Source organism: Nyctereutes procyonoides, unplaced genomic scaffold (genome assembly GCF_905146905.1).
Source record: "Nyctereutes procyonoides isolate TBG_1078 unplaced genomic scaffold, NYPRO_anot_genome, whole genome shotgun sequence".
Lineage (NCBI taxonomy): Eukaryota > Metazoa > Chordata > Mammalia > Carnivora > Canidae > Nyctereutes > Nyctereutes procyonoides.
Window position 1 is genome coordinate 22,418,312 of NW_026575133.1, and position 21,553 is coordinate 22,439,864.

Genomic DNA, 21,553 nt, shown 5'->3' on the forward strand with positions numbered 1-21,553 from the left:
AGGTTTGTTGGTTTTGTTTTGTAAGTTTTTTATGAAACAAATTATATTTTGTAATTGATTTTAGTGTAAGATCCATAAGCTGATTCTCATCTAGTTTTTAAAATGTTTAATTCTTTACCCCAGAGTGCGAAGGTTTTAACTGCATAGAAGTTGCTACTAATATATCTCAGCTGCCAAGCCAAATGTGCTTTTGATTTTAATCCTATTTTTACTCCCTTTCCCTTTATCCAGTTATGATGATGAAGTTGATAAAGTAAACCAGTATCAACGACTAAGTCTAGAAGACCTGGAAAAAATAGAAATAGGTAAATTTTAACACGCTAATAACCAAGTCCTAGAAAGCAAATACTGTTCTTCTAAGATTGGGTCACATTGTTTGAACAAACAGCACAATTTATTAGAACCAGAAAGGGATATTGATATTTCAAGTAGTCGATTTCTTAGGACTTTCTTCTATTCTTTAGAGATTAGTGATGGATGTGGTCTAATAACTGTTTATTACTTACCTTATAAAATTAACCCAAGGATCAAGAAAGTTTAAATATTTGAGACTGAAGAAGAGTTATTTAACCTCATCAAATCATCACACTAAGCTTATATTTTGTGTACTCTAGTGTAGAAGAGATAAAATCTGCTAAGTAACTGATGAGTAATTGTTGGTATTTTAAAGATACAGAAAAAAGTAAATTTTATGTGAGATATTTAACCATATTCATGTTTTTAGGTCCTGAACCCACTCTCTTTGGTAAGCCGAAGTTCTCCTGCATGCGGTTGCACTACAGATATAAAGAAGCAAGTGGCTATTTCCACACACTGAGAGCTGTAATGCGCAATCCAGAAGAGGACGGGAAAGGTAATGAAGAGATGACAGTATTCAGTGGTAACTTTTGATCTGCTCTTTTAAGTCCAAGTGGAAGTGGGGACAGTATATACCGTTATAAATGGAACTTAGCTTTGTGCTTTGTAACCTTGAAATAGCCACTTTGTCCCCACAAAGCAGGGAAATTATTTGAACTGATGTAAGTTGGGGCAAAGGTGTCTGTAATGGGAAATCTCGTTGGGTTTGGCCATACTTGAGTGCCAGGGCTTTATCCTACCACATATGCCTCTCATGGACAGTAGTCAGGGAACTCATTCACAGCTGTTGTCGTGGCATCTAAAATGGTTAGGACAAATGAGAATAAACTTTTACTTCCAATTGATTTGGTTCATTTGCCCTTTATTAACTCTTCTGTTAAAATTTGTTTCAGAACATAATGAACAAGAAGCAGTTTTCTATAAATTGTAGCAAGTAAACTTGTATTTGAATAAGACCACAAATTTCATTTAGGGTTCTGAATTACAAGTACTATATTTTTTTAGTATGTTTTTGGGGAAACTGGCAAGCAGTTGTATTTGGGTTTCAGATACCCTTCAGTGCATTGCAGAGATGCTACAGATAACCAAGCAAGCCATGGGATTAGATGTACCTATAATTGAGAAAAAACTTGAGAGGTAAGTGTACTACTTCAATTTTCTTAAGAATAAAGACATTATTATCCAGAGTCTTACTTCTTTAAAAGTATTTGCAAATGAGAAGTCAAATTTGGGTAATGTATTGGTATTTAAACTGGGAAATATCAGATTTCTGTGGGTCAAAGAGTAAGACTCTTAAAAACTAAGAAATACATTAGTTGTCACCATAATTTAAACAACTTTGAAACATTCAAGCTCTGATTTTCTCTCTAAACACCAGTGGGTTCTGAATTTGGGAAAAGAATGCCTGTGAAGAGATTATTTCACATTAAAATTTGACTTCCCATCTGATTGTGTTTCATGGTCCACATTCAACTAGAGGAGAGCCATTTGGTCAGCCAGAGAAAAATTGTTCAGTCTTGTGTTAGTAGAGAGTTGTTTCAGCAGCTCTTTAGCATCCTAATTTTTATGAAATTTCATGACCAGAAAGTCAAACATACATACTGAGACGTGTGGCAAATAGCAGTCACTTTTTCTTGTATTTATAGCTGTTGTGAGGGATGCCACCTGAGAAAGTCCTGTCAAATATCCCGTATCTTTTAAAATAAACGTAGGTAAACCACACAAAAACAAAAACAACCCCCCCACACTTGAATTCAACCAAGTTGGAATCTGTGCAGTTTGAGTTAAGATGCTATAGACTCCCATTTACAGTCTGTGCTGGCTTTGTTGGTTGTCGAGGTGGTCCATGTGGTAGTCCCACCCCGAATGGTAGCCACTTGCCTCTGTAGAGGTCCCCTCCTCCCCTGTTCAGGCTCAGTTTACCTGTGGTCAGCCGTGGTCCGGGAACAGGTGATTCTCCTCCTGACACAATGTCAGGCCATAGCCTGATGCTCACAGTGGCCACGTCATTTACTTCATCTCAGCGTGTAGGTATTTTATCCTCTCAAATCCTCACCAGAAGGAGTGAGTACAGTACAGTACTAAGATATTTAGAGAGGACATTCATATAACTTATGACAGTATTGTAATTCTATTAATCTCTTACTCTGCCTGGTTTATGAACTTTATCACAGGTTACATATGTATAGGGGAAAACATGTAAGACATACAGGGTTTGATTCTACCTGTGGTTTTAGACATCCACTGGGGTCTTGGAATGTAACCCTGTAGATAAGGAGGAAACTGCTGTGGTTTGAATTTTGGGTGTGGTTTTGGGTTTTTTTTTTCCTCAGAATAATGCACAAAAATGTAGGTTGAGACAGCCATTGAGAGGCTTCTCTCCTTTCCCTTTCCTTCCTCTACTGCTTCCCCTTCTCTGAACACCAGAGAGAACCCTGTTGAAGGAAACATGCAATAGTAATGATCAAATCTAAAGACAAAGTTTTGATCCAAAAGAACTCAACATGATTAATCCCAACTACTATGAGGAGCTTCACTGAGTAGGATTAAGATACTGCAGATGGAGTGTTTCCACAGGCTGGCTGGCTCTTCAGTGCACGGCCTGCTGGAGAACACGATGTGCAGGAGACTGCTGGACGGGGGTTAAAGTCACACAGCCGGGGCACGGTTCCCACTCAACATCCAGGGACAACTTGTCAATGTCATTTACAAAGGTTTCTGCTGCCAAGTTGTAAAATACTACACACCAGTTGCTTCATAGTATCAAAAATAAGATATCTCATTAATCATCTTTTAATAGTGATTATATGGTAAAATATTTTGTGCATATATTAGGTTAAATACAATAAAAATTTCGGGTTTTTAATATGGCTAGAAAAACTTAAAACTACATATAGCTTACGTTTCTTACGTTTCTATTGTATAGTACTGTTCTAGCATCATGGATTATCTGATTTTGCCACTTAGCAGTGCACTGTTTCAGAAATTGGGCCTAGTTAAAGTCAGCTTTCATTTATAGTAACTGGAACTGGTATATTGGATTTCACAGGGAGTTAACTTTTCTCTTCTTCTAATTGTAGGAAGAGCAGTAAACCTCATGAAGACATCATTGGCATCAGATCTCAAAATCAAGGCTCTCTGGCACAGGGAAAAAAATTTTTAATGAGCAAATTTTCATCTCTAAATCAAAAAGTGAAACAGACCAAATCTAATGTAAATATTGGCAATCTACGAAAGCTAGGAAACTTTGCCAAACCTGAAATGAAAGTTAACTTTCTAAAACCAAACTTAAAAGTAAATCTTTGGAAGTCAGATAGTAGCCTTGAAACCATGGAAACCACAGGTGTGATGGATAACAAAGTCCAGGCAGAGTCGGATGGGGAAGTGTCTTCAGAGAATGACTCCTACCACTCTGATGAATTCCTCGCAAATTCCAAGTCTGATGAAGACAAGCCGCTAGCTAATTCTTTAGAGAATGTAGGGCCAAGAGACTATGTTCTTCCTAGTTGTGGTATTATTGCTTCAGCACCTCGGTTAGGCAGTCGGTCCCAGTCCCTCAGCAGCACCGATATTAGCATTCACGCTCCTTCGGAGATTGTTGCTCATGGAAGTGGGTTTGGAAAAGGCCATGAGTCTCCTTTGAAGAAAAGTCCTTCAGCTGACAACATATACGTATTGACTGGTTTTGCCAAGCCTGTGGATATTTACTGCCACAGATTTGTACAAGATGCACAAAACAAAATGACCCAGCTGTCAGAAACAGGGTCTGTTTCTCAGCAGGCTAGTGAGGAAGGAAATCAAATGACCCATCAAATTTCTAATGAAGAAACACAATCCGAATCAACAGAACAGACACCTTCTCGGCCATCTCAATTAGATGTGTCTTTTCCTGCAACAGGTCCCCAGTATTTGTCAGTTGAACCAGTGCATCCAGTTGTAGGTCAAAAGACCCCTGGCTCTGGATCCAGCATGCTTGAACTTGAGACAGGGCTTCAAGTAACTCCTTCTCCTTCAGAGGGCAGTAGCAGCAGAGCAGTCTCTCCCTTTGCAAAGATTCGAAGTTCCATGGTCCAGGTTGCTAGTATTACCCAAGCTGGGTTAACCCAGGGGATCAACTTTGCGGTGGCCAAGGTTCAGAAGAGCCCTGCAGAACCTGAAGTAGTGAATCAAGTCCAGCAAAATGAACTTAAAAATATGTTTACACAGTGCCAGACACGCATAATTCAGATTTAGTTTTTAGCCACAAAGAATCCTATGGCTTTTATTTAATCCAAAAAGAGGTTTCACATATTAGGCTATTTTAATCTGTACTGTCTTTGAAGTTAGGGATCACAAATTCTAATTATGTTTTTCGGGAAAGGTTTTAAAAGGGATCTGAACTTGAGCAGATTTCCAGATTTGAGAGCCAGAACAACAGAAGTACATCATCCTAGAAGGTGTAAACGTGAGTAGCTTATACACTACAGAGCCCCTGGTCCTTGAGAGTAGTTTTGGGATAATTACTTTGCGACATGACCACCTGCACCTATTTTGGAGTGGGGTGGATCGGTGCAGTGTAGCGAGTAAACCCGTGAAGGATGCAAGGACACGTGTAGGGGAATAGCATTTTTCATAATTTTTGTCAGTTCGTTCCTGTGTAAATACATTTAGTTCTTAGTGACTTTAGAGTGTTAACTAGTACGAAGCAGCATTTGAATATAAAAAATAACTAGTTTAGTTTTGATGGCTTAACCATTCCCTGTTTGAGGATTACTGGTACGACAGTCAAGAAAGGTATGCCCATTTGATCCTAATTTCCCCCAGTCTACTTAAATTTAAAATATTCTGCCCCTTGTACACCCAAAGTCTGGATTATGAAGACTTGTCAGTCATAAAGCCTGAGACACAAGGTGTGAATACCAGCATCTATTTAATTTTGCCGTTTTCAGGAACGGAAGACTACGTTTACTGGGTATTGGTAATTCTTTGAATGAGTGTTCAAGTTGTAATTTCTTGCAAGGGAACATTCCTTAACATCTTGTATAGGCTGTAACTGAATTGTTGAGATTTAGTCTGAAGCACAGTTGTACTAAAACTGATTTTATGGCTGTAATCCTGACCCCATGGCCTAAGAAAAGCCCGTACGAGGACGTTGCACACCTTATTCCAAATAAGTATCGGTTCGTCTGGTATCTTTAGAGCCTTACCCTGTTGAAGTGATTCTCAGCTAAACATTATGTCTGTTGTAACTTTGATAAGTATTTCCACATTTGTTATTTATTAGTGGTATCTTTTTTTTGAAGTGTCAAATCTTGTGACTATTTAAAATAAAATACCATTGTAATTTAGAGTGACCATGTGTATGAGAATTCCTTGAATAACATTTTAAACATAATGGTTGATTTCTAAAGCAGATTTAAAAATTCGTAAGATCAGTACGCCATGACTGAACACTTGGGTCTCAGCCCTTTCAGTATTTTCCTCTTTTGTTGATATGACTTTAAAAGTGAAGTGTATCACCAAATTTCGAACACCCAAACACTGAGACCAAAAGCTTTATTCTGTCCCTAACCAACTTTTCCTGAGTCTCAAAACTATTAAAGTGTCACACAACAGGAGAGAAAATATAAGCAAAGGTCAGGTGGTACAAGCTTCATGAAATTCCTTGCAAAGAGATCTTTGAAAACTAAAAAGGCGGCAACATTTAATTCCAGTCAGGGTAGTATGTTCAGTTTCCTGGTGATCCAAATAGGAATAACCAACTTCACCCTCCAGTGTGTGGGCAACAGAGAAAAGAAAAGGGGTTCTGAATCCCAGAGCGCCAATCTCCTACCTGGTGGGATACCCGTAGGAAGACACCACGCCGCACCAGCTCCCACAGTTAAGCTTACAACGGTTTTCCACCAGGAGGGTGTTGGATCTTTTCCCATACGTCACAGGGTAACTCTTACAATTCATGAAAAACAGCCCAAAGTACTAATAATTTGGGAAGTTTTGTTTATTTCAAAGAGGGTTTTCCTTTCAAGGGAACTTTTCTGCAAGATCAAGCAAATTATGTACTTCTCTTTGGCAAATTACAATTCACATTGGCACAATAATCACACGGTAACTAATCTACTTGAATTTTATTTTCACAAATCCAGTTGTCTTCATTTTTATTTCTAAAAGGTTAAGGAAGTCTAGCCTACCTGTTATAAAAATGAAAACCAGTTAGAATTCTAAATATAAACAGATTATTTACATTAGTTTATAAAAATAGATTTGAGTTTAGGAAAAGTTAAACTAGTAATTTTCACTTCAGTTCATTAGGCATAATGAATTCCTTGGTTTTCAAGGCTGACCCTGGTTTCCTTGTTCAGCGATGTCGATTTGGAGTGGGAAGGGAAACAACACCCGCAGAATCATTTAACTGATCTCCTGTTTCCCACTAGGTAAACTAACTGGCTTTAAAAAAAAAAAAAAACAAATTAATCTTTATGTAAGCTCTCAGCAGTTACGTATAAAGTAATGGTCAAAACTTTCCAAACATCCTTTATGCCACAATTACACTGCTGTACTGTATTAAATTGCTTTCTAGCTATGGATAATGATATTTTTGTTACCTTAAAAACCTTTATGTTAAAACTGTAATTGGTCTGGGAAAAACTTACCTATAGCTTTATTGGGTATTCCTGGATTAGCAGATAATGTTTGTTGAGCTAACACATCTGGAACTAGTGGAAAAACTTACGCAAAAGTTTAAAATCCAATACAATCATCAAAGCAACTAAATGACAATTATGAAAACAATTTAAAACTTTATTTTCTACAGAAGGCATATTTTAAAAAGTTAACGGTTTGCTTTCTTCATACTTGGGCAACACAACCTATCCTAGGGCAGCATTCCCTTAAGTCCCATAAAACAGTGGTTCCCAAATGCACGAGGGGTGAAATGAGAAAAATAAGGACAATGTGGTGTTTTTTTTTTCCCAAAAAAGCTGTGTTTATTCCACTGAAAGGACTCTCATCCTGAGACTCCTTTTATGAAGAAAAAAAAAAAGTGATAATACAGTGGTTTCTTTCAGATTACTTGGCAAAATACATTGGCAACCCTGTCCCTCAAATTTTTGGAAATGTTACTACTGGTCCATGAAATCCAAAGGTCTGGGAACCACTGCCATGTAATAGACTAATTTTGCAGGTTATTAATAACTGTTAAGTGGAAAAAAAAAACCTGTGGTCCAACGTTTGGGAAAGGATGCTACAGAATTTCACAGTCATGTGAATTAATGGCCGGTACACCCCATTCCCCAAAGTTGGACCACTAAACACATTCAGACCCACCGTTAATTGGAAAGACATTGTAAAAATCTTAACTCCTCTGACTTTGGAATTCCAACAATTTTCTTCAAATGAAGTTGACATCAGCATTTCAACAGAGTCTGACCTACGACTTAGCTGAAACTAAGGAAAAGGTATCAGCAACATTATCAATATTAAACTTTTAATATCAAATACACTTTTGTACATTGTTACTAATTTATATAATTATAAAACAATCAAAAGTTCCATAAAACCAGTAAGGTAAAAGCCCCTACTGAATATTATATAAACTTCAGATGTTACCAGGCTTGATTTCAGGAAAAGTCATTGGTGTCTGATACAAATTATCTACAAAACAATGTGGTATAAATGGTACTTGAGTTTTACAATAATGTGGCTACAATCTGCCCAATACTCTCAGAGGTGTCAGATCTTCAAAGTTCATTTCCATTCACACATTTCTGCTGTTGAAGCCTGGTTCTTCTTAAAGACTCTAACTGCTTTGCTCTTAGCCATCGTTCTCTTGACAGTGTGGTCTGACCGGCACTAAGAGACAGGAACCTGGCACGAAACACAGAATTGGATTTACGTCTAGACTGAGGACAGTAACTAGTTCTTTAAAAAAAAAGAAAAAGAAAAAGAAAACCACTAGGAATACTGGGCCAGGGGTCAAGACGATCTGGTAGCTTACACACAAGTCAGAGCCAAGTAAGACTTCCGTAAAGGGATCTTTAAGGTTTAGAGAAAAAGCAAAACCTGTTCCACTGAAATGGTCACTGGCCAAACACAATCCCCCCCCTCAATGCCCTTCACATGGTATTTTAAAGGAAAAACATTTTCCATTTGTAGAAACCTGCCTCAGTTACTCCTAAAAATTGCGAGGTTCATACAGGGTTTACCGAAAAAGCAATTACGGGCAGGTCCTACTCACCGAGCCACGATGAGCAGCTGGTGGAGATCGTCAGCAGTGATGCTCTGAGGATCGTTCTTGCGCATCTCCACGAAGTCATCTTCAACTGCCTGTGACAAGAGAGCAAGTGGCCTTTAAAACCACGGCTTCTGAGGAAACGATGTGCATTATGTAGGAAAAGCAAAGTAATGCAGTCCGTTGGCTGATGTGAAAATGAGGAAGTCAGCCCTGCTGCTCGGACGGCGGAGAGGGCAACGGACTGGGAGCCACCCCTCCACAGCCTGGGGCTTCCGGGCGAGCGCCTAGGTCAGCAATGGGCACAGTCAACCGTGCAGTGATGTCAGAAGTGGCAGAGGGAGGGAGGGAGGATCTGAAAATTCTTTCCACCATTAAAGGGGACAAGAACACTAGCAAGAACTATCAAAATGTGCTTCTTCAAAAGTCTGAAAATTAACCAGAATACAGGCATCATATGTTCAAGATAGAACACTGGGCTCTGAGGCATTTTAGTTTGCCCTACCCACCCCACCCCCCAGCCTACACCCCCAAAAAGGGACCGCCTGGCAACCACACCACAGGGTGCTTGCAAAGCAGCACTCCTGGAGATCCGTCACTCTCTGCTGGTTCCTTGTGAGAACCCACGTGCAAGGCGTCTTTACTCAGCCGGACTGTATGAACAGCCTCTTCCCCCCCACCCCCGCCCTGTCCCCCGGGAATTTATCAAAAACAATCCGAAGCAATTACTGATCATCCTGGCTGCCTCACGCACTGGGTAACAGTTGGGGCAAATAAACAGCTAACCAAAACCCTTAAAAGAAAAAACTAGGAAATGAGAACTTTTCCCCTCCAAAACCCCCAAAGGACACATCCATCTCTAAGTCCTCCCGAATGCAGAAGGCCGCATGCGTGCAAAGGGCCGAGCACGTACTCCGATCAGAACAGGCCCTCAGGGGCAGCCTGGGTGGCTTGGAGGTTTGGCGCCTGCCTTCGGCCCAGGGCCTGATCCTGGAGACCCAGGATCGAGTCCTGCATCAGGCTCCCTGCATGGGGCCTGCTTCTCCCTCTGCCTATGTCTCTCTCTCTCTCTCTCTCCCTGTGTCTTTCATGAGTAAATAAAAAAAAAAAAAAAGAAAAAAAAAAAAAAAGGCAGGCCCTCAGCTATCCCGTCTGGGTAGCCTTTTCTGTGCAAGCAGAAAGAGAAGGGATGGTCACAGTTGTCAACTGCGTGGCAGTGTGTCGAAGGCCTACCCCGCGGAGACACAGAGCCCTGGGCTTTGACTGGGAGACCTGCTTCCAGACATCTAAGGAAATTCACTCACTGGCCTCTAAGCCAACAGAGCAGAGGCTCCAGGACCTACACACAAAGGATATGTTTCCAAGAGTTCATTCAGAAAAGTCACTAAGCATCAAGCAACAACAACAAACCCTAGGGAGGGGAAGGATCCAGCAGAGCTAGCATATCATTTAAACACCTGGTTTTGGGGCGCCTGGGTGGCTCAGTGGTTGAGCATCTGCCCTCGGCTTAGATGGTGATCCTGGGGTCTGGGACTGAGTCCCACCGTCAGGCTCCCTGCATGGAGCCTGCTTCTCTCTCTGCCTGTGTCTCTGCCTCTCTCTGTGTGTCTCTCATGAATAAAAATCTTCAAAACAACAACAACAAAAACCCCTGGTTTTCCAAACAAAAATAAGGAGACATAGAAACAAAAAGAAATGTCTGGACCGTTTCACTGGAAACAAAGAAGTAAACAGAAACAGTCCTTGAGAAAGCCCAAATATTGGACTTTAAGACAAAGACTTTGAATCAGCTCTTTAAATATATTCAAAGAACTAAAGGAAACCACATTTAAAGAGCTAAAAGAAAGTATGAGAATAATGTCACATCAAATAAAAATAACAAGAGGTAGAAATCATTTATTAAAGATTTTATTTATTCATTTATGAGACACAGAGAGAAGCAGAGACACAGGCAGAGGGAGAAGCAGGTTCCATGCAGGGAGCCCGACATGGGACTCGATCCCGGGACCCTGGGATCACCACCTGAGCCAAAGACAGATGCTCCACCACTGAGTCACCCAGGTGCCCCAACAGAAATTATTTAAAAAGTAAACAGGTGCTTGGGCAGCTCAGTGGGTTAAGTAAGCATCTCTCAGGTTCAGCTCAGGTCATGATCTCGAGGGTCGTGAAATCAAGCTCTATGTTCAATGGGGAGTCTGCTTGGGATTCTCGCTCGCTGTCTCTGCTCCTCCTCCCTCCCCCATTCACTCTCTCTAAATAAAAGTCTTTTAATAAAATTAAAGGCAAATAGAAATTCTGAAGCTGAACAGTGTAGCTGAAATTTAAAATTCACTACCAGAAACTGGGCTCAAAAGCAGCTGTGTGCAGCAGGCAGAAAAAAAGTCTCCACAAACGTGCAGAAAGGTTGAGTGTGAATGGCCAGTGTGTCCAGAGGAAAGTATAAGGGAGGAGGAAAAATGAATAGAGCCTCAGCTACTTGTGGGACACCATCAAGTTTGCCAACATCCGCCTACAGGCATGCTGGAGGGGAAGGAGGGAGAGGGGCAGAAAGAAAAGTAAAGAAATGATGGTCAAAAACTCAGCAAATTTCCTCAAAACTTCCCCAAGATGTACAGTAACCCGCACACCCAAGAAGTTCAATAAGCTCCAGTAGAAGAAGCTCAGAGATCCAGACCCCCAGACACGTCACAGCTGAACTCCTGTCAAAGGCCAAAGAGGGTCTTGAAAGCACCAGAGCAACAGGACCCCCCGCGCACGGGGGCTCGCCTCTGCAGCGAGCGCAGCCCTCACCAGAAAGGCCCGGGCCCGAAGGCAACGGGGGGACACGCGTGAAAAGCGCTGAAAGAAAAAGTCTATAAAGCAAGAACTCCACGTCCAGTGCAACTAGTCTTCGAAAATGGAGAAATTCAGACATTCCCAGATCGGCAACCACCCGGCAGAACTTGTCACAGCCCACGTGCCCGACAGGAAGCACGGAGGGTTCTCCAGGCCGCAACGGAAGGACCACCCGGTGACGCGCACCCGCACCGACCACGGTGAAGGGAACCACACAGGTCAATACACAAGCCGTACAACGGCCTTTCTCCGCCCAAGTTTTTCCCTCTGATTTAAAGACAAGAGCATAAAGCAGGAAGTGTAACTGCGCCGAGGAGCACCGCCGGCGTAGGACGCACGAGCTCGTCGGCAGTCGCGGTCAATGTAACGTGACCAAACCGTCTAACTCAACACGGGAAATCGTTGGTTTCACCCCAGACACACCTTGGTTATCTCATCGGAAATGCTGTAGTCCAGGAACCTCAGGAGGGTCAGGTAGATGCGGAACTTGTTGAGGACCGAGGGGAGCACGGCGGACAGGAGGCTGTCGGTGTACTCCTCCATGTTGGGCGGGACGAGCTGGGGCTCCAGGTGGACCTGGCAGTCTGCCTACAGAGACGAACGGGACGCGGGGTTTCCCACGTTCCGAAATTAATCCAAAATTTCGGGAGGAGCCTTCATCTGTATCAGCCCGCGTAGCAATCGAGAAATACTCTATCACCGGAGGGGGGTCACTTTCTAACATTCGTTTATAAGCACCGTGACTCCCTCGGCGACAATTACAGAGGCGAGCGTTTCTTTGGTTACTTACATTTCCGCAGGGAGAGCAGTGAACACAGAAAAAGGTAACCAACCTCTACAAACCAGCTAATTAAAATGTTTTCAAGGCTTTCTTAATCCTGGAATATGTGTACGTCTTACTGATCTCTCTTTCTAGAAACCACGTAGAGCAAATCACACTTTCCCAGGGGCCATTTCATTCTCGTTCACAGGCAGTTTCTCATAGATCACAGTGAACATCAGTTTACAGAGAAACTCTACACCTTTTAGACCACGGGGCCTACTTCTCATCATGAAAAGACTCAATTAAAAGCTCCCCGCATCAGTCACTCCGATGACTTATCAGAGCATTTCACCATAAAGCATAAAAATAATTACCATGTCATCAGGAACATTTTTAAATGTTTTAAAAGGAATTCTGAACTATTTCTCACGTAAGATTGGCAGAGACAATAGGACGGAGGCAGCAAGAACAAAGGTCTAGATGTGAATCAGGCAATTTACAGAAAGCTTCTACTTCCTCTGCCTGGGTGTGGGAGCTGCTGCTACCGACAGCTTTCCTCTGCTCGTCTTGGGATTTGCCGTATCTGGTTCTTCAAAGGTTTTCATTCCCACAGCGGGGACAAAATAATCAATTCTCTTACTGATAATCAACAGCCCCAATTCTGAAACAAGTTTAACTCCTCAATAATAAGCCATACCAAGAAACAAAAGAATACAGGTATCTTTCCACCATGACCTCCCTCCATCTTAACATGTCTCCTCGTACCGGCAGGAGTGATCTCCCCTCTGAAGTAATAAAGACATTAATATTGCAGGGGAATTCCATCTGGTGATAACTGAAGTCATAATCCACCTTCTGCCAAGTTATTAGATTGCTCAGGGCAGTCACATTATGAACACCTGAAAAATAAAAAAATAGTAATTTTTTAGTCATTTGATTTTAATCGCCTAAACAATTTGGTTTTATTGACACTGATTGGACTGGTTTCTACTGCTTTAAAAAGTTATCTCAAGCACTGTTCGACCTCCTAAGCTAAATGTTCACTAAGTAATAGGCTTCAGACAACACTGGTCAAGCTAAACAAATGTATTTTGGGGCCAGGACCTCCTAAAATCTAATCTAGCATCTGGTATGCAACTAGGTACAAGATAGGTTCCCAGTAAGTACAATCACTTTCTATGTGATGTGTACAGGGTCTAGCACAGACCCTGTACACATCACTAAAATGGTCGAACTAAAATGATTTTTATGCATAGAGATAAGATTATTGAATTTTACAGATTTTTTTTTTTTTTTTTTTTGTTAAATAGTCACAGAGAGAGAGGCAGAGGGAGAAGCAGGCTCCATGCACCGGGAGCCCGACGTGGGATTCAATCCTGGGTCTCCAGGATCGCACCCTGGGCCAAAGGCAGGCGCCAAACCGCTGCGCCACCCAGGGATCCCGAATTTTACAGATTTTTATACTCATCTGTGCCTTATTAAGTAAACCCAGTCCACACTATTTTTTTCCTTCTACCTTTACTTCTTGAACTTACCCCCCAATAAAGTGTAGTCTTCTACTGAATATTTTTTTTTCAGAGATTCTTTGAAATAAAAAAATAAAAAACTTCATATTGGGCAGTTAATGTTTTATTAGATCTTCTCTACACTTTTTCTTTTTTTTAAAGATTTTATTTGTTCATGAGAGAGATAGAGAGAGAGAGAGAGAGAGAGAGAGGCAGAGACACAGGCAGAGGGAGAAGCAGGCTCCATGTAGGGAGCCCGATATGGGACTCCATCCCAGGACCCTGGGATCATGCCCTGAGCCGAAGGCAGATGCTCACCACTGAGCCACTCAAGTGCTCCTACACTTTTCTTTTTAGCTAATATATGACTGAAGGCATAACCTCCTCCTTTCTTAGCCTTAAAGAGCTCCTTGCTACATCCTTGTCCTGCCATCGTACTATTTTCATACTAGGACAAAACACAGCCAATGTACACAATTCGTAAGTCTATAATATCCACATTACACTAATTCATATGGCAAGCCTTGATCCTAAATACTTGTGAAATATAAGTTTGTCTCTGATTGGTGATTCTTTTACAAGTCAATACCAGATCTGGCTTTCATGAGAGATTAGGAATGAAGAGACACACTCAAGTCCATACCTGGTGTGTCCAGCTGCCCTTGTTCTAGGAGAGTTTCATCAATCACAAGGGAAGTGTTGCTCGGTAGCTGGAGGAGCCCGCTGACCAGGCGATTGGCTGTATAGTCTTTGTGGGGGATGAATTTCAAATGGTTCATGTTCTCTATAGTCATCTGCAGACGAAAAGACTGCGAACAGAAATTTTTTAATGAGCAAGGAACAAAGTTTCCCTGTTTTAAGGAAGTATATATATATGGGGTTAAATACTTTCCATATGTGTGTAAGGAAAGATCTTTTATTAATTTCTAAGGCTATAGTTTTATGGTTTCTTGAGCTCCTAGAGAAAAAAATCTTACATATCCACCTTAAATAATAAATCTACAACTTAAATAAGAACTTCACTAATTCTGTGAGCTGCTTTACTCTCAACTGTTTTGTTCGGTATTCTTAAAAAAATAATTTCTATTTTACCAGGAAACGAGAAACAAACAATAGATAATTCAGATACATTTACCAAACATTCAGAAGCTCAACTTCTTTTACCTACCAAAACCACAGGAGAGCAATGTAGAAAGTATTTATTTATTCAAAATGAGCAAAGTGGGGAAAGAAAAGCTTAATTTTCTTCTGTTTTCCTCAAATTAAAATCACATTCACTCATCAGACTACCGCATACCAGGAAACAAACTGTCCTAAGAGAAGCAGGGGTACAGACCACACTGAGCAGGTAGGTGCCAGGCGCTGGGGGTCCTGTAACCTGCTGCAGATTGCCTCCTCGTCCGACCTTAGCATGGTACAGTCTCGGTCAGTGCACATCACCCCGTGTCCCCGCTCCGAGCCCACCACTCCATGCCCTCTGTACCCAGCGTCACACTCCAATCTCCCTTCCTATCACTCCAGCCCAAATAGTAGTACGTGTGGGAAGGTGGAGATTGGGGGTTAGGGAGGAGGGTGCTAAGGAGAAACTCTCAGAACTGACAGGATTATTGTACTATGGCTCAGTGATTCAAAGAAAATGGGCAGGGGGCTAGGACCACATTCTAGACAGAAGAAGTCTGTCTACTAAATACAGGGTGGCACATAGCAGGGTCTAGCTGCACGTATGCAGAAGCAGGTCAATCACAGTACACCCACTGTGAAAACTAAACAAGATATTATCCAGGCAAGTGTTCAGAAAAAGTTTGGTGCTAGACATAAACTCACAAGAGGAATGTAAGGGAGTGGGATATGTAACAATGAAGAGTAAAACCCACAAATCTACTACAAAGCGATGAAAAATAGAACAAGGAAATACCTCACCACGCTACAACCCTGAGCACCAACCACAGAGAATTTTCACATTTACAAACATAATCTGTGTCCTACTTATGCACGCTAGGCTGCTGCTTGGACTTCACCTCCTCCCCTTCTCCCAGAACTCGGTCCACACTGGCCTCTGCTGGTGGGCCTCAAGTGTGCCGAGCACACCACAGCCTCAGAGCCGTGCTTGCTCTCCCTGCACAGGATGGACATTCCCTCCAACAGAAGCACTTGGCCTGTTCCTACACTTGCAGCAAGTCTCTCCCTGAATTCCCTGAAGGTGAGACCTTCCCCCCCCACATTGTATACCTGAGGAACTCCACTCTAGCCCAGACTCCCTAGCACCCCCAATTCCCCTGCACCTTTACTGTTCTCCATGGCACTTCAATGACATATTCTGTATTTACTTTTTATTAGTCAGATTTCAGAATATTATGATAGAAGGCCATTTCAGTAATTCCCGAAATGTGGTCCAGGGAACTCCCAGGGAGTGGCTGACACATTTTATGGAGTCCATGAGATCCAAAGCATGCATGGATAAAAGACCCATTCAGTGTGCAAGGCAGACCAATGAATTTACAGTAACAGAGTATGAAAAGTTCCTTGAGGAGATTACAGATTTCACACTTGCAACTATCCTTTAAAAAAATGCCATGTGAGCAGTTTTGGTTTGGTATCAAGGAACATCCCATTATTCAAAGGGGTCAACTCTCCTTCATGTACTTCAATCAAAACACCCTATTACAAAAGACTGAATGCAGAAACGACTTGATAATTGTTTATCAGTGATCTTCTATTAATCCAGATATTAAAGAGACCGTCAAAAATTCATTTATTTATTTATTTGCTTATTTATTTATTTATTTATTTATTATTTTTATTTATTTATTTTTTTGAGACTGGCAAAAATTTAAAGCCAGGTCACTTTTATGACTTGGGAAAATAGCCATTGTTACAAAAATATTTTATGTTCATATGTAATTATTTTCAAGAATATTCTGGTATATCTTTAGTTTTATTTTCTACTATGGTAAATTGATAATAAAAACACAGATAAGGGATCCCTGGGTAGCTCAGTGGTTTAGCACCTGCCTTCAGCCCAGGGCGTGATCCTGGGGACCTGGGATCAAGTCCCACATCAGGCTCCCTACCCAGAGCCTGTTTCTCCCTCTGCCTGTGTCTCTGCCTCTCTTACTCTCTCTCTCATGAATAAATAAAATCTTTTAAAAAACCCCAAACTTTAATCTAAAAAAAAACCAAAAAAAAAACCACACAGATAAACTATACCTCTTTGAGTCAATTTTTTGTGTCAAGTGAGTTAAGGAGTGTGAGAAATGCTGGTCTGCTTGGCCTACTGCTGTTTAAGGGCCTTACCCTCTAATAACATGGTCACATGAATGATCTATTTTAACCTCCTAAATCTCCAAAATAAGACATGATCAGCATTGCCACTCACATGACTAGTCAGAAGCAATTCCCTCATTCCCAATGTTTCACTACCACACAAACCCTGCATTCCATCTGCCCTGGCAAACAAAGGCAGCGCGACTTTGCAAACAGGAATTAAAACTGGGGCAATGGAGATAAAGATCTTTATTACTTAAACTAAATGAACTATGATCCTCTAATTTAGGCTTATTTAAAGATTTAAGATTTTAATGCACAAAAATGATACCAAGTTGCACAAACTGGCATCAACCAAGAATATAATTTTAAGGGATGTACTTGCAATCGTGCCATTAGTCATAGAAACTTGTGCTAAGGCAATAAAAGGCAAGTGAAATGTTTAGGGGTGAATATGTAAATTATGGGACATGGCAGGCTTTGTCCTCTTTAATAAGATCTATTAAAATCTCAAAGTTAAATACTTGAGCTGAATGAAAGACAATTAGATGGGTTTTTAAAGGATGCTCAGTTTTTTTTTAAATTTTTAATTTATTTTTTTTATGCTAAATAACACGTTATTTTTCATTTCCCCCAAACACTAAAATAGCACACGGCAGAGTAATTTAGGACACAAATGGAGAGAGGCAGAGTAACCCCGAAAATGGTTGTCTTACTTTAGAACTCCTTAAAAACTCATACTCTGAGGTGACCTTGATTGGAGTTCTCAACAACCAGAGGGGTTACCTCAGAAAAAAGGTTAGTGTATAAGATACCTCCGCTCCTGGAAACTGGAAACGTTCTACAGGGGAAATACGAGGTCTGTCTCCCCCTACCTGAGCTACAGCAGATGGTCTCAAGCTTGTTTTATTTCAGGTGACAGGGCTAGGGCTCCTTGCTTAAGAATTATACTAAAAGGCAGCTCACAATCACGTCAGCAGGGCTGAGAACAGGTAGGGAGGGGCTGACTTGTACATAAACAGGCACTTTCACCTGATGATCAAACAGTCTAGGGAGATGGTATCTGGGACAGTAGCCTATTAGAATGAACGCTGAAGATACATAAAGAATTTTGTTAAATCTTTACATTGTAACCTGACATTTATATAGGATGTATTAATGTTCTTGAAAAGGTATCCCAATATTGAATGTCTTTCAAGCACAAGATAAAACATGTTCAAAAATCTCCTCTCACATCAACCAACTTCCCATGAGTTCATCTGATCATACAAACTGAAGCAGGAACTTCATGGCTGCCCTGTTGGCATCCAGACTCAGTGTGAAAGAAATCATTGTAAGACAACTTTTAAAATTAATCTAGTTTTTTTATTGTTCTGCTTGTACCTTAATGGATACAATGGCATAATGGATTTGCTACTTCAAAAGCTGGTAGAGCCAGTAACCCCAGTGTTATCTGCAGATGGTTTGAGGTACTTTTTATACTTGAAAGCATTTTCTTGTATTTTACTGTTTGCTTTGAAAACACAGGCTCTGAATGGCCACGGAAAACACATACTGTCTCATCATTCAGGAAAACTTCGGGGCATGCGTACAACAGTGTAAACAGGACGAAATGCAAGCAAGACAGTTCCAACTCAAAGCCTGGCCCTTCTGGCAGAGCACTTGGTGGTTCCTCCTCAGAAATCCCCATTCCTAACCTTTTCTGACAGCACAGTAATCCTGACCCCCAAGGCTCTCCTTTATGGCACCATACTCTGTGGCTGTCGATTGCCCTTGGCCCCTAGGTTTTTTGTTTTTGTTTTTGTTTTTTTTTAATGTATTTTTTTTTTTGAGAGAGCGAGCAGAGAAGAGAACACAAGTGGACCGGGGAGGGGCAGAAGGAGAGGCAGAGGGAGAAGCTGGTTCCCCACCAACTGAGCCACCCAGGCGCCCCAGAGTGTTCAGATTTGTAATAAATATTTATATTGATCTTACTGCTGGAACAAGATGTTGAATAATCCGGTACAAGTGTTCTGTGAAGGTACTATTCCGTGGGCAACCACTCAAGTTAACTGTGAATTTTCCCAGTGGAAGAACGTCTCTTCTTGTATACCTAGAAAAAAAGATACCAACCAGTAAGATATTGATGATTTTCTGATTTCCATCAAAAAGCAAACAAAGATTAGCACAATATTGTCATTAAAAATAAAGCAAATTGGGATCCCTGGGTGGCTCAGCAGTTTAGCTCCTGGGGTCCCAGGATCAAGTCCCCACATCGGGCTCCCTGCATGGAGCCTGCTTCTCCCTCTGCCTATGTCTCTGCCTGTGTGTGTGTGTGTTTCTCATGAATAAATAAATAATAAAAATAAAGCAAATTACTCTGACCAGTTCATTTATCAGAATAACAGCAATAAAAATAATAGCCAGTACTTATATGTGAGCACTGAGCATGTGCTAGGGACTGTTCAGAGGGCTTAAATGTCTCATTTAATTCCTAGACTCTCTGAGGCAGGTCATCTTCGCTGTATAGGTGAGAAATCTGAGACAGAAATCTGAAGTAACATGCCCCAGTTCACACAGCAGGATGCAGGAGAGCTGGATTTGAACCTACCGACTTTGGCTCCAGAGTCTGTACTCAACCGTTATATACCGGGATCTGAAGTCCCAACCAAGTGAAGGTCTGCAGTACAAAGATGTTGACTGCAGTGTCATTTATAGAGGAAAACTAGGAAATCTAACAATTATGGAACTAGCACAACGGTTTGTAACAAAATACTGTATAGCTATTAAAAAGTTCATGAAGAATTACAAAACAAGAATGTTTAAGATAGGGACACCCTGGGATCTCTGGGTGGCTCAGCAGTTTGGCACCTGCCTTTGGCCCAGGGCGTGATCCTAGAGTCCTGGGATCAAGTCCCACATTGGGCTCCCTGCATGGAGCCTGCTTCTCCCTCCTCCTGTGTCTCTGCCTCTCTCTCTCTGTGTGTCTCTCATGAATAAATAAATAAAATCTTTAAAAAAAAAAAATAGGGACACCTGGGTGGCTCAGCAGTTGAGCATCTGCCTTCAGCTCAGGGAGTAATCCTGGAGTCCCGGGATCGAGTCCCACATCAGGCTCCCTGCATGGAGCCTGCTTCTCCCTCTGCCTACGTTTCTGCCTCTTTCTCTCTCATGAATAAACAAAATCTTTAAAAAAAAGAAGAAGAAGAAGAAGAAGAAGAATGTTTAAGATATGTTAAATGATAAAAACAAGACGTGGATCCATTTAGAGTACGATGGAGATCCGTGTAGGAATGTACACATATGTAAACAAAAAAGATGAAACGAACATGAGCCCAATGTGTTACTGGAGATCATCTCTAAGTGGGTGAGATTACAGACAATTTCCAGTCTCCTCATGCTCCTGGAACTTGCTGAAGACACAAATTATTTCTGAAATCAAAAAATAAAGACCTGCGGTGGAGGGGAAAGGAGGTAAAGCACGTCTGCATACAAGTTAGATGTGTGTACACTGGGCCTTGCAGAGCCTTAGGATGTATAAACAGAGAATTCAGAATGCAAAAAGAATAAAATAGCTCATTTTACTCATCAGCTAGATTCTTTGATTGTGGCTCTTGTATTTAAGGGAGACAGACAAAAGGTTAAACGTAAAACAAAAAAATGGACAAAGGAATTTGTGATATCATGTAATACTTATTACACTGAATGAATAAAAACCATTTGATGACAAAAATAATCTACAGTAACACAGAAGCTACCCGAGAAACCTTCCTGTTCTCTTCCACTTTCAACAAAACCCCCACCTCCCCTGCCTGCCGCCAGGAATATAGCACTTACACTGTAGAGATGAGATGCAATATCAGGTATTCAGCAGCCAAGCTATCTCCCAGAAGGGCGTGAGTGAGGAACCCAAGCAGCTCTGCTCGGATGGGGGACAATTCGGACATGAAACCTGAAACAACTAGAGAAGGGAGGGAGACCACACTCAGAACACACATACCAGTTCCTCCCCAGTGTCTCAGGAACAAAGCACTCAAATCTGTAGACAACTAGTGTAGACTTAAAATATTGGTTATTAAGTGATGCCAACATTCAAAGTAAGACAGCTTGTAAACTTTTGGGCCTCATTTTAATAAAGAAAATTGACATAAAGGAAAATGGGCCAGAGTCACAGAGATCACTAGATTAACCTGAGCAACGAGGAACTGACCGGCTCAGCCCCACCGTAAGCACACGGCACACGCAGCTCCCAACATGCGCAGGGCTAACGGTCTCTGGGTCCCGAGGCCTTAGCACTTACACTTACAGGTTTTGCTCTCCTCCTTGTTAAGGCAGGCAGGCAGTAAAGGATTGATGTGCTGTAACTTCTGAGCTAAAACCACATGAATTCTTGGCACTAATGAAGCAGGAGGACTGTGCACTCTCTGCTCCTCGGCAGTGTCTGTGCATTCCATCGGATCCAGGAGCGAAGAGGCATCCCTACAGAGAGGAGAAAACTTCAATTCATAGACACAGCTCTGAAAATGAGAATTCAAGCCAAGAATGGTTCCACCTGTACTCTCCTCAAAGAATGGAAAATGGCTCCTCGTGCTAAATTGTCATGCCACACAGACATCAGGTGAATCAGGTCATATGAGGATATGT

At 41.5% G+C, this 21,553-nt stretch overlaps 2 protein-coding genes across 4 annotated transcripts in view; one reads left to right on the forward strand and one right to left on the reverse strand.

The window, feature by feature from the left end:
- INPP5F (inositol polyphosphate-5-phosphatase F) overlaps positions 1-5,686 on the forward strand; it is an 85,499-nt gene extending 79,813 nt beyond the window's left edge. For both annotated transcript variants that reach the window (XM_055299873.1, XM_055299874.1), the window contains 4 exons: positions 232-305; positions 725-853; positions 1,407-1,494; positions 3,438-5,686. In XM_055299873.1, the coding sequence (XP_055155848.1) occupies positions 232-305; positions 725-853; positions 1,407-1,494; positions 3,438-4,590 (1,444 nt within the window). In that variant the 3' untranslated portion in view covers positions 4,591-5,686. The remainder of the gene's footprint in view (positions 1-231; positions 306-724; positions 854-1,406; positions 1,495-3,437) is intronic.
- Positions 5,687-6,316: 630 nt separating this feature from the next.
- Positions 6,317-21,553, reverse strand: part of MCMBP (minichromosome maintenance complex binding protein) — a 49,009-nt gene continuing 33,772 nt past the window's right edge. The window contains exons 9-16 of one of the 2 annotated variants that reach the window (XM_055300419.1): positions 21,210-21,388; positions 20,747-20,870; positions 18,905-19,022; positions 14,310-14,475; positions 12,927-13,060; positions 11,822-11,986; positions 8,570-8,658; positions 6,317-8,199 (exon numbers count right to left, since the gene is read on the reverse strand). In XM_055300419.1, the coding sequence (XP_055156394.1) occupies positions 8,073-8,199; positions 8,570-8,658; positions 11,822-11,986; positions 12,927-13,060; positions 14,310-14,475; positions 18,905-19,022; positions 20,747-20,870; positions 21,210-21,388 (1,102 nt within the window). In that variant the 3' untranslated portion in view covers positions 6,317-8,072. The remainder of the gene's footprint in view (positions 8,200-8,569; positions 8,659-11,821; positions 11,987-12,926; positions 13,061-14,309; positions 14,476-18,904; positions 19,023-20,746; positions 20,871-21,209; positions 21,389-21,553) is intronic. The other variant, XM_055300420.1, reaches the window with a different exon arrangement.